Below are 12160 nucleotides of genomic sequence, written 5' to 3' on the forward strand. Positions count from 1 at the left end.
CATTTGAGATGTGGGAGATAGTGATACATCAGCTAATTGCCCTGACATTAGTGATGAGTGCTGGTATTGCAGTAAATCCCTTGGTCATAAATATCATCTTAGCACAATTCTAATCTGCATGGGATTGATTTTAATAATTGATTCAATCAGATCCATTACTACATGACTAGAAAGTAGTATGGCATTATACTTTTTGGGGGGAACTGAGAAGCTTTTACCTGCCACCTGTGTTCAGGAGTGTTTTTCTCCTGCACTATTAGATGACCTCACTAACAGCTAAACCTGAGCATGGAGAATTTTCCTGCATTACTGTTGGTGTTAGTGATATCACCTGTTGCATGGGAAATGCAGAACTCTGATCTTGGCAGGTAAGAAGAGAAATTATTTTCAGATGTTTTTGTTTTAGTATCTTAGTATATCAGAGTGCTGGAGGAATACATACCCATACCCTCTACAAAGCAGCAATTGCAATCTGAAATGTAATAATTTTTAAAGAATTTAGGTCCTATAGCTGCCCCGAGTCCTTATCCAGTTTGTGGTTTCATAAATATAAAGAAAAGGGTAGCATAAAATCCCTCCTTGGCAGCTGTACTGAATCGCTTTACCTGTAAGGGGTTAAGTAGCTCAAATCTCTTTTTTGGCACCTGACCAGAGGGACTAATGAGGAAAGAAGATACTTTCAAATGAGGGGCGGGGGAGAGAATTTGTTTGTGGCTCTCTTTGTTTGTTCTCTCTCTGGATGGAGGGAGAAAAGAACAGGTACAAGCATCTCCTGAAAACATACCTGGAATGATCCAGCTAAAATTACAGAAATTGTAACTAAGGCAAGGACCTGCATTAGGTTATCTTTTATTTTTGTTGTGAATTTTCCTATGCTACAAAGATAGTTTTATTCCTGTTTTTGTAACTGTGAAGCTGAGTCCAGAGGGGAGTCCTCTGTGTGTTAAATCTTTTTATTACCCTGTAAAGTTACCTTCCATCCTGATTTTGCAGGTATGATTTTTACTTTTTTCTTTAAACTAAAGCTTGTCTTTTAAGAACCTGATTGATTTTAGTGTGCTAAAGATAAAGGGTCTAGTTTGTACTCGCATTGCTAAGGCAATTAGTTGGTATATTATTCTCAAGCCTCCCCAGGAAAGGGGGTGAAGGGGCTAGCGGGGGGATAGGGATTCCAAGTGACCCTCCCCTGAATTTCTGTGTAAATCCCTTGGTGGTGGCAGCAATACTGTCCAAGGACAAGGAAAGGAATTTGTGCCTTGGGGAAGTTTTTAACCTAAACTGGTAGAATATAAGCTTAGGGGGTCTTTCATGTGGGTCCCCACATCTGTACCCAGAGTTCTGAGTGTGTGTGTGTGGGGGGGAAACCCTGACAGTGATTTATAATCCTTTTCTGTTCCTGTGTGAAAGACCAAAAGAAAACTGAAGCTACGTCTATACTTAAACACTGAGGCAGCACAGCATTACAGCTGTGTCACTGTAGTGCTTCAGTGTAGATAGTTACTACAGTGATGAGAGGGTCCTTCGGTCAGTGAAGTTAATCTGTCCCCCTAGCTACTAGGTGGTAGCTAGTTTGGTGGAAGAATTCTTCCATTGACCTAGTGCTGTCTGTGTGGGGACTTAGTTAAGTTGACTGTTGCTCAGCAGTGTGGATTTTTTCATACCCCTGAGCGATGTAGCTGGATCAGTGTAACTTTCTGGTGTAGACCAGCCCTGACTGGACATAGAATGCTGTCAAGTGTACAAAATAAAGAAACAATATTCTCTAAAATTTCGGTTATGTTAATTTTGGGTGTTTGTAATAGGTAAAGAAACTTTCAGGCAGATGCGTGGGTGTCCAAAAGTTATTTTTATTATTTTAAAACTTTTTTTTAGTCACTTTTTAAAATCATTTTTATCCTTTAAGAATTATTTTTGCCCTTCTTTTGAAGGAAGCATATGTTGTGTATCTTTCTAGCAAAAAGCAGCTAAATGACATTGATATAGTGGCACAATAGTGTGAATAGCACTGCATTAGAGGTAGCTTTTGTGTTTTATTTTGGGACGTCAACAAAGTGTTGGATAGGGCACTGGACTGGAAGGTGGGACAGGGTTATAGATCTAGCTCTGACATTGACGCTGTGGCAAGATACTTGTTGCTTCCATTTCCTAATCTGTAAAATGGGAATAATGCTTTCCTACCTTTTTGTAAAGCACTTTGGGCTATAAGTGTAAAAAGCACTGTAGAAAAGCTAAGTATTGACGACATAATTTTTTGCCATGTAAACTAAAATATTTCAGCTTTTCAGTATGCTTTCTATAGCATGGTACCTTTTATACGCTGTCATAATAATCTTGTTTTACAGGATTGCCAGTCGCTGCATGGTGACATTCCTCAGAAACAAAGGGAGATAACATTGAAAGGTTTTAGAAATGGTGTGTTTAAAGTTCTGGTTGCAACTAATGTAGCTGCCCGTGGTTTAGATATCCCTGAAGTTGACCTGGTTGTACAAAGTTCACCACCGAAGGTATGAGATGGGTATGTTGTGTCCCTTTTGTAATATGTACAGAAGTCCTCCATTTGTTTTCATGTGATAAAGCAGCATTGAATTGTGGTATTCACCACACACACAGTTGTTGTTTTTGTTGTAAGGAAGCTTATAGTAACCAGAGGTAGTCTCCTGATCAGAATACGACTTATGATGCATCAGTTGTACAGTCTGTGGCACCTTTAGGGGTGTTTCTTTTTAAAATGCCTTCTGATGAGCTCTGGCAAGGCTCTAGCTCTGCTTGATGAATTAATCGTCGAGCCAAGTTGACTAAAATCCTGCTCTCCAAAGCAGTGTATAGCGGTAAATTTGAAAAGAATTTGGAGGGGCAGTAGAATGGAATGGCTAGAAAGAGCAACATAATTGGGTGGGAAGAAGAGCCCAGTGGACAGAGAGAGAACTCTGAATGAAGTTAGGGGAATACAGACAAGACCTAGGTTTATTCAACTTAGCTGGGGACATGCTGACTTCTCATCCTGTACGCTGGGGTAAGTGTGGTATTTATCTATATGTGGAGGTGCGCAAGAGCAAATTGAAACCTTTGCTTGAATTCCCTATGATGATAGAAGCATAATGGCATGTAATTGGCCCAGGCTTGTAACTTAAGCTCTGAGCAATATTTAACCTAGGTTTATGGGGATCTTTTTTACCTAGTTTGACTTTAAAAATTTATTTATTTATTTTTTATTTTTATTTTTCAGATACATTAGTGTTAGGGGATGTATTGTAATAAATTGTAATTGCTTCCATGGACCTTTGTTTATACACTAACTACAAAAGTAATAATGGTATTTATCTTGAAGGATGTGGAGTCATATATTCATCGTTCTGGGCGCACAGGCCGAGCTGGACGGACTGGGATGTGTATCTGTTTTTATCAGCGAAAGGAAGAAAGTCAGCTAAGACATGTGGAACAAAAAGCAGTACAGTATCTCTTTAGTCATTGTACACTTTATGTATGTAGTGTGTTAGGATAGCTCATAAAATCCTGCAATCCATGCACTATTTGATGATCAGATTGTTATGAAGCATACTGGGAGCACTACTCTCTAACTGAAGTATAGCTGGTTTCCCTTTTTTTCCTCTTACTGGGTAATCGCTTTGTCCCTGCATGTGTAATTGGTATATGCTGTTCCACATGGTATCTTTCTCTTTGATGATAAACATTTAAATGTTATGCTTTAGTTTCAAGTTTCACAAGACTCTGAGCACTTAGTTTGTCTACATTGCAAAAAACTTGTGTTCTTAATTCAGGTTATCTGGCCTGAATTAGCTAACTTGAGTTTAAATTGCAGTGAAAACACAGCAACTTGGCTTTTAATTGAGGTAGCAGCTTGGGCTCAAGACAATATGAGAGCATGGGGTTGAACACAAGCTGCCAACCCAAGTTAAATGCCAACCTGTTGTGTCTTCACTGAAATTTAAACCCAGGTTTGGCTAACCTGAGTTAGCTTATATAAGTTAAGAACTGACTTTTTTTTTCTTCAGTGCAAACATATCTAACTGAGTTAAGAGTGAAACTCCTGACATAAAGGCTGTGTAATAGCATATACTTCATTAAAGTAAATTTTAAGTTTGATTTGTTTAGAACTGTTCATGAGGAATCTTTTCATGAGGATTTCAAAATAGACAAAGCGAGTAGTTAGAGATGAAATAGATGATTTTTGTTATCAAAATCAGTCATTATTGACTGGTAAAGAAGTTTATATTTGTGTGCCAGTGCAAGAAACAGTTGGCATTGCTTTTAGTTCTTGCTTGCTGGCAATGTGAGGTGACTACCTTCCTTAAACGGCTAACAGAACCTGTGATATGTAGCTAAGACTGAAACTTTTTTTAAATAAAGCTAGAATATGGTGGTAATTATTCTTTTTGCCCTTTTAAAAATAAAAACCCAGCTCTCGAATGTTATTTTTCCTTTAACCGTGTTTAAGTAAAGAGAACATTTGATCACCCTAATAGTGATGGACTTGAGAGTTTTTGAATCAATGCCACTTGATGAAATTATGTTCAAGAGAGGGTACCTGCTCGGTTTAGATTTAACAGAAACACATATTTTCAAAAGCTTCCAGTGGAAATAGTTTCCTCCTTTTCAAGAAACATAATTTCCCATAGTCACGTTAACCAAACATTGCAGCATCCTTGAAAATGAGTGAAATAGATTAAACTGACTGGAAAAAAGGTGAAATAGACTAGCCAATTTTCATGGGTAAGCTGAGTAAAATGGGGGAAAAAAGCTGTTGAAATATTTTTCACTAAAATACTCATTTTGACAATCTTAATTGTTACTAGTACAGTAGGACATCCTGTCTCTGTAAATATGAATTTTAACCCAACAGTGTCCCCTTAATGAGGTTCTAAGCATGTTTAGTCCAAGGAATTCACATAGAAAACTTAAGGGCAGGCTAACCTCTGTGTCAGAGTGCTTTATAGGAAATGTGCACAATATATAGTTTTTTCCGCTTTCGGCAAAGGAAATTTAAGGATAAATGCTTATTGAACTGAATACCAGCCTTAGTTGAATATAATACAGTTCTGAACAGTCTGTAAACTTCCTACTCTTCCATTTTCTCTTAACTGCAGGGAATTACATTTAAGCGTGTAGGTGTTCCTACTGCAACAGATATAATAAAGGCTTCCAGCAAAGATGCCATCAGGTATGTTCAGTGACCCTTGAGCTTGTCATCACGTCATTCTCATTTATAATAATTCTTTGGATTGTCTCTTGCCATAGATTTGTCTCCGATGACCATGAAATAAATTGTTCATGGATATCATTGGTTAAGTTTGAGTCTCATGCAGTTTCTCGTCTATCCCATAGCTCCCAGATTCCACTGTCTAAATTTGCCTTTTGCCAAGTAACGTTTTTGCTTTTAAATACTTAGGTGTTTGGATTCTGTTCCTCAAACTGCCATTGACTATTTCAAAGAGTCAGCTCAGTGGCTAATAGAGGAAAAGGGGGCAGTTGAAGCTCTGGCTGCAGCACTAGCCCATATTTCTGGGGCTACTTCCATTGAACAGCGTTCCTTGCTCAACTCCGATGTGGTAAGAATATTTAGTTTATTTTTTTTTGAAATCTTGGATTTCAAATATCTGAATGTGGTAACTATCTGACCCAATCACAATCCCTTTTCTAATCTTTTATTATGGAAAATACTTTGAGAACTCTGAATCTAGAGATCTTAGATCTTCTGGATTATTGTCATTGTCCTGGTTTTGAACTTGGTTATAGCATTGAAATGTCAGTGGCGGTGTTCCTCCTAGCCATGGATAAAGATCAGATGTCTGCTGGCTTATTAGATATTTTAATTGAGGTGTAGACTTGATTGCAGACACAGGGCTGCCATGAGGTGGCTTCATTCTTTCTTCATAGATCCCAGCATAGTTTTCTGTAACTTCTGCTGCAGAGGTCCCATCTTACTACCTTCCTGTTTGTTGGAGTTAAAGGGTCATGGAAGGGGGCCTGGATGTAAGTGTTTTGAGCACACCTGTGCTCTTTGTCGCTGTCATCTAACCCAGGGGGTGCAGTTAGTGGGTTTTTTTTAATATAGTAGTGATTAGGGCCTGGATGAAAGTGAATCTCAATACAGAGAAAACTGAGGTAATCAGAGGTTGGGGGAAGTAACCAGGGGTTATGGTGCAGATTATATTGACCCCCTCTGAGTGACTGGGAAATAAGACAAGTTCACTATGAGGGTCGTCTTACACTTCCAGCTGCTATTACATGAGCCTACAGTAGCAGTGGCTGGGACCATCTGGGTCTAATCGGGAGGTTGATGCTTTTACTTGGATGCACATCTTACTACTGATGAGACTGCAGCACTATGCTTTGTAGGGCTACACCTTAAACAACTCAAACTAAGGCTGTCTATACTACAGACTTCTGCTGGCATAGCTGTGTTGGTCAGGGGTGTGAATGGGTGTGATCCCTGACTGACATAGCTGTGCCAGCCAAAGTCCCTAGTGTAAATGCAGCTATACTTGCAAAGCAGGACTTTTACCAGAAAAGCTATGGTACAGAACACAAGTTTGCCAGTATAGCTGTGTCCACATTAGGAGTGTTTTATTGGTATAGCAGTCAAATAAAATGCTGCTAGTATAAACCTAGCCTTAAACTGGGGTAAAACACAGCCACACACTTAAGTGGCTAGCTTGCTGTGAGCACAGTTCTAATGCTCTGGAATCTGCATTGGCTGACTTAGTTTCCAGTTGGAATTTCAGATATTGGTTGTGACCATAAAGCCCTAAATAGCTTGTCTGCCTACTTGGGAACCATCTCTCTCTCTATGCAGTACTACCACAATTGCCATCACTTGATTGAGCTATCCTGGCATTTGAGTCAGCTGCTGGTAGCTGCTGACTGTCCCTTGACTTGGGAGTTCACATCCCTCTTTGGCCCAAAATAGCACACACTACTTTATCTCTTGGGACATGCTGCAAAACTCACTTGAGTGGACATTTGAGGCTTGCTTGATTCAAGTGTGGAATTATTTGGGGAAATTAAGGCTTTGTGAGAAGGGGATGTTTAGTGGGGTTGTATTGACTCTGTTAAGGTGTGGATCATCTTCTGCTATTTTAATTGGACTGTGTATTTAATTCTGTCAGGGGTGCTTTGAGAGTTGCTCACTGAGGTTTATTTTTATTTTAATATAAAATATACAAAAGATATTACTATTGTAGGTTTTTTATGCATAATTGTTCACTTTCCTTGCATTCAGAATCCTCTCTGCATTGCTTCTGGCAATGCAAACTTTACAGAAGTGATAGTGAAGCTGGAAGTGTTACATATGTATTGATGAGCCAAAATGTCATGTCTATCCACTGTCTGTTAATGTCTTAAAATGTACATATTTGCCATCTAATAACCTTTTATAAATTCTGACTATGCACATTCATTAGATGTATGCTGATCGGTATTCAGGGAATGTTATTTCTTTTTACTGTGAGCATGTACTGCCTTTTATCCTTCAGGGATTTGTAACAATGACATTGCAATGCTCAGAAGAGATAGACAACATAAGCTATGCCTGGCGAGGGCTAAGAGAACACCTGGGTGATGAAATTGATAGGAAAGTGAACAGAATGTGTTTTCTCAAGGGAAAAATGGTAAGATACAATCATCAATCTTTATAGTCTTGCTTACTATACTCTTAAGCTTGTAGATGTGTCGTCTTAAAAGGCAGGAAAAAATTATCACTTCTACAGTTCGAGGTCTGATTTGTCAAGTTACCCTTTTTGTGGCTGAGGAGGGGCTGGATATAGTAATCTTTGAGCTAAGGGTGCAGCAGTTTATGATCAGTGGGATCACTACAATGGCACAAGATATTCTGTTGAACTGAAATGTTGAGGGAGGGGCTTAATTTAATTTTTAATGTAAATATCCAAACAGGTAAACCACTAAAAGTAGTGACACTGGACAGGTGCCGAGTCCATGGGTGCTTCAGGGCTGGAGCACCCATGGAAAAAAATTAGCGGGTGCTTAGCATGCACCAGTAGCCAAGCTCTCCCCCTCCCTCCCCAGTGCCTCCTGCCCACTGATGGCCCCGCTGATCAAGGCCTCCCTCCCAGCGCCTTCGGTATGCCATGGAGTAGCTATTCCAGGGCATGCAGGAGGTGCAGGGAGGGAGGTGGAGGAGCAGGGATGGGGCCTGCTCGGGGAAGAGGTGGGGTAGGGCAGGACCTTGGGGGGAGGGGTTGGGGCTTGGGGGAAGGGGTGGAGTGGGAGTGGGCTTGGGCAGACGGTGGGATCGAGAACCCCCCAGGCAGAGAGGAAGTTTGTGCCTATGGACACTGGCATTGTGCTTCGTGCTCATAGTAAATGTCAGACAGATGGCTTTTATTGAAGAGACACTTCTGTCAGTCTTTTAATAAAAGTAACACCTAAAATTTAAAGATTAGAGGAACTTTTTTTTAATCTCTTCAGGTTTACTTTGTGTGCTTGACAACACTGAAGAGCAAGTAGGCATTTTTACCATTTCACCTTTATAAACAATTCGGGGACCTATGCTCTAGTTCTTTGTCTTTGTAAAGTGTGAATTTTTGTGATGTTGCCTTCACTGATTTTTTCTTTTTCTTTTAATACCATTGTTCATAACATAACTTGTAGTCAATTCACAGACCAACAATGTGGGGCAACATACACAAGCTTCCTTCTATAACTTGTGACCTACTGTATTAGGATCCTTTCTTCCCTGACTGAAATAAACATTTTCATGAAGTTTACATTCTACATTTGAATATTTAAATCCACAGTAAACTTATACATCTGTCTGCTTAGATCAAACGTTCTTTGTCGAAAAGAATTGACAATTTGAGCCACACGAGACAGTGGACAACATTTTAGGAAAGAGAATAATTTTGGTAAGAAGTAAGAAAATATGTATGGAAAGAAGTGGCTCTGCAGGAAAGAGAATACCTAGGGAAGAATTGGTGAAGTACATGATGAAAAAGCAGGTGTGCTGAACTGCTTAGTGCCTGTGAAATAGTTTGATATCTTGGATGAAAGGCACTAAAGGTGTGTAAAACATTGTGCTGCTCCACGTGTCAGTCTTTTTCCAAAGGTAAAATTGCTTTGGCTCCCAAATATTAAACAAGTTAAACTTGACTTCAGAAAGTGAAAATTCACAGATCCCTTTCATTAAACTGTCTCTATTCCCTAAAGGTTGTGTGCTTTAACAAATACTTCAGTGTTACCCGAAACTATGGATTACAAGGTCTCGATTTTCTGGAATCCATTTTAAACCTTTTTTTTTTTTTTTCAGGGGGTGTGTTTTGATATTCCTGCAGTGAATCTTAGACAAATACAGGTATTCTCTTAATTTCAGTAATTCTTAATTTATGGTACAGGTTTCCCAACATTTTCATAGTGTGGACCATCTTGTGGATCCCTTCTCCTCCCCATCACTGCTGGCAGACTGAACTCCATAGCCAGAACCAGTTCTCCCCATTACATCAAAAGCAATTCCCTGTCATAAATTAATTTTGCCCCAAATCAAAATGGATCTCCTCCACAAATTATTTCTAAATCCAGTTTTCCTTTTGTCAGAATCGGTTCTCATCACCTCAACTTATATTAATTTCCTTCCCACTTCTACTTATTGCCCCACAGTGTTTTTCACAAACTAAAATGGAGTTCTCTCAGTCCTTCCAGATTAGCTTCTTAATCAATTTTTCTGAATTGCAACTCAAGTTTTTCTTGCTCTTCTCCAAAAACGAATCCCTGACAATCCAATCTGCTGTAATTATTGCTTCTTTGGGGGCCTGGTCTTCCATTTTTTCAGGGTTCCCACTCCAGCCATTTCTTGCCCCATGCAGAGGTCCCCCAATCTTCCTACCTTCATTCAGGATTGCGCCCCCAGTGCTTTCCTACTCCCAACCCCAGCATTGACTCAGACTAGAGTCCTAAAGTGGGTGCAGGTCCTGGTCCAGAGGTGGGTCTTGGAAGAGCCACCAACACCCCCATCTCCCTTTTTAGCTTCACTCCTGTTTCAGGAGAGAGAGGGAAGAGATGCCACCTCTACTTTTGAGGCTGGTCTATAATACCTTACTGGCAGCTCCCACTTCATGTTGCGGCATCCATTCCTGGCTGGATCTGCACTCAAAGCAATAGAACTATCTCTGGTTTCTCTGGTGTCTGACTAGTAGTGGTCCAGAGTCCTCAAAATAGGAACCTCTGCTTTGCAGGACCCCAAGGGTTCCTTGATGGCATGTGCTTGTATTATTTATTTCAAGTGTACATTTAAGTGGCTGTCTTTATGTACACTTTCATTTTTATAATTGAGACCTAGAGGTTCATGATTTGTTTAACTCATAACTGTTTTCACAAAATCTGGAATCAGATGTTTCCTATGCTTCATATTTTATTTTTAATTCCAGTCCAAACTTTTTAGTTATTTTTAAATACTAGGTTGTATTTGCTACTAAGTAGTTTTTTCTTGCAGTTGCCCAATTTTATAAAACTGTAAAATGTACTGTATTTGCTTTCTTGCAAGTTTTGTCTGCATGTCAGGCTTTTACATGTATAAAGTTCAAATACATATTTAACTTCGTTTTTACCAGGGAAAATGGCAGGATTCAAAACACTGGCATCTGACTGTGGCAACTCAATTACCCGAGTTAGCAGAAACCCAGCGAGAAGGAGGCAGAGGCTTCTACGACTCCAGGAATGGGAGGCGAGGTGGCAGCTTTAATAGAAACAGATTCAGAAATAGAGGCCAGAAACGAAGTTTTGACTGAGCATTTGATCGCTAGCTCTAACAATAACATTTGCAGAAATGAGACTAAAATATTTTTATCCACATTAAAAAAAGTCATGTTCGTTCTATGTGTGTGCCACTTGCAGAATCTGTCATTCAAAATTTGTTTTTCCAGTATTGCTAGGGATGGCTGTATACAGGACCAATTCAGAGAACAACAGTTCAGTGTATACAAAATTATGCCTTATCTTCCACACAGCTACGTCAAAAGAATATTCATCAAACTCCTCCACAGAGCCTTGTTCCAGGATGTGTCTTTTGCAATCAGAAATCTGGCTTGGGTTTACTACACAGTATATATCAAAATCTCCATTTGAATTGGTCTCCAGTGGTGACTGAAACCTGTCCATTTTCCAAAATAATTAAAATACTATTTCTACATAGTCATTTGTACATAGTGAAGTGATTGTTGGATGAATGGTGTATGTTGCTTCAGCTGGAGAGTGAGTGGGGTATAACCTTGATTCAGTTCCTGTACGCTGCACTATGATAGAATGCAATCATGTAACTAAATACTGTTTTTTTTCCACAGGGCCCCTGCCTCATTCAGTATACAAATCCATTGCTCCACTGAACATGAATCAGGGCTCTGTAGTGAGTGAAGCTGTTTGTGGGCCTCTTACCTCATTTATGGCAGAAGTCAAAATATACATAGGTTTCAGAGTAACAGCCATGTTAGTCTGTAGTCGCAAAAAGAAAAGGAGTACTTGTGGCACCTTAGAGACTAACCAATTTATTTGAGCATAAGCTTTCGTGAGCTGTAAATTGGTTAGTTTCTAAGGTGCCACAAGTACTCCTTTTCTTTTTTTGAAAATATACATAGTAAATGAAGTAAGGGATTGCAGGAAAAGAGGATAGTCTGATGATTGAGGCAGTTGACTGCTGCACCGGTTAACTGTATTTTATTCTCTCTGCTATGGAATACATCTATGATGGGCAGGTCATTTACATTTTCACAATTGGTCACTAATTGTTCCTTGTGTTCTGGGTTTTGATGAGAGGTGTGGGGCCAGATTTGAAGAAGTGCTGAGAGCTCACAGTTGTAACTAAAGTCAATTAGTGTTGTAAAAGTGTTAAGAACGATGACAAAATCAGGCCCTGCCATCTTAAGTTAGCCACCCAAACTTAGTGGGCACTTGATAATTTTGGCCTTATTCTCTACCTCAGGTTTCAGAGTAGCAGCCGTGTTAGTCTGTATTCGCAAAAAGAAAAGGAGTACTTGTGGCACCTTAGAGACTAACCAATTTATTTGAGCATAAGCTTTCGTGAGCTACAGCTCACTTCATCAAGGGGAAATAGGCTACCTTGCATAATGACTAAGCCACTCCCAGTCTCTATTCAAGCCTAAATTAATTGTATCCAATTTGCAAATGAATTCCAATT

At 39.5% G+C, this 12160-nt stretch overlaps 1 protein-coding gene across 2 annotated transcripts in view; it reads left to right on the forward strand.

Moving 5' to 3' along the window:
- The window catches only part of LOC140914807 (nucleolar RNA helicase 2-like), a 29537-nt gene extending 17562 nt beyond the window's left edge, over positions 1 to 11975 (forward strand). For both annotated transcript variants that reach the window (XM_073353499.1, XM_073353500.1), the window contains exons 9-15: positions 2343 to 2504; positions 3329 to 3448; positions 5106 to 5179; positions 5408 to 5567; positions 7494 to 7628; positions 9284 to 9328; positions 10581 to 11975. In XM_073353499.1, the coding sequence (XP_073209600.1) occupies positions 2343 to 2504; positions 3329 to 3448; positions 5106 to 5179; positions 5408 to 5567; positions 7494 to 7628; positions 9284 to 9328; positions 10581 to 10757 (873 nt within the window). In that variant the 3' untranslated portion in view covers positions 10758 to 11975. The remainder of the gene's footprint in view (positions 1 to 2342; positions 2505 to 3328; positions 3449 to 5105; positions 5180 to 5407; positions 5568 to 7493; positions 7629 to 9283; positions 9329 to 10580) is intronic.
- Positions 11976 to 12160: the final 185 nt, after the last annotated feature.

This window comes from Lepidochelys kempii, chromosome 7 (genome assembly GCF_965140265.1).
Source record: "Lepidochelys kempii isolate rLepKem1 chromosome 7, rLepKem1.hap2, whole genome shotgun sequence".
NCBI classification, from domain to species: Eukaryota; Metazoa; Chordata; order Testudines; family Cheloniidae; genus Lepidochelys; species Lepidochelys kempii.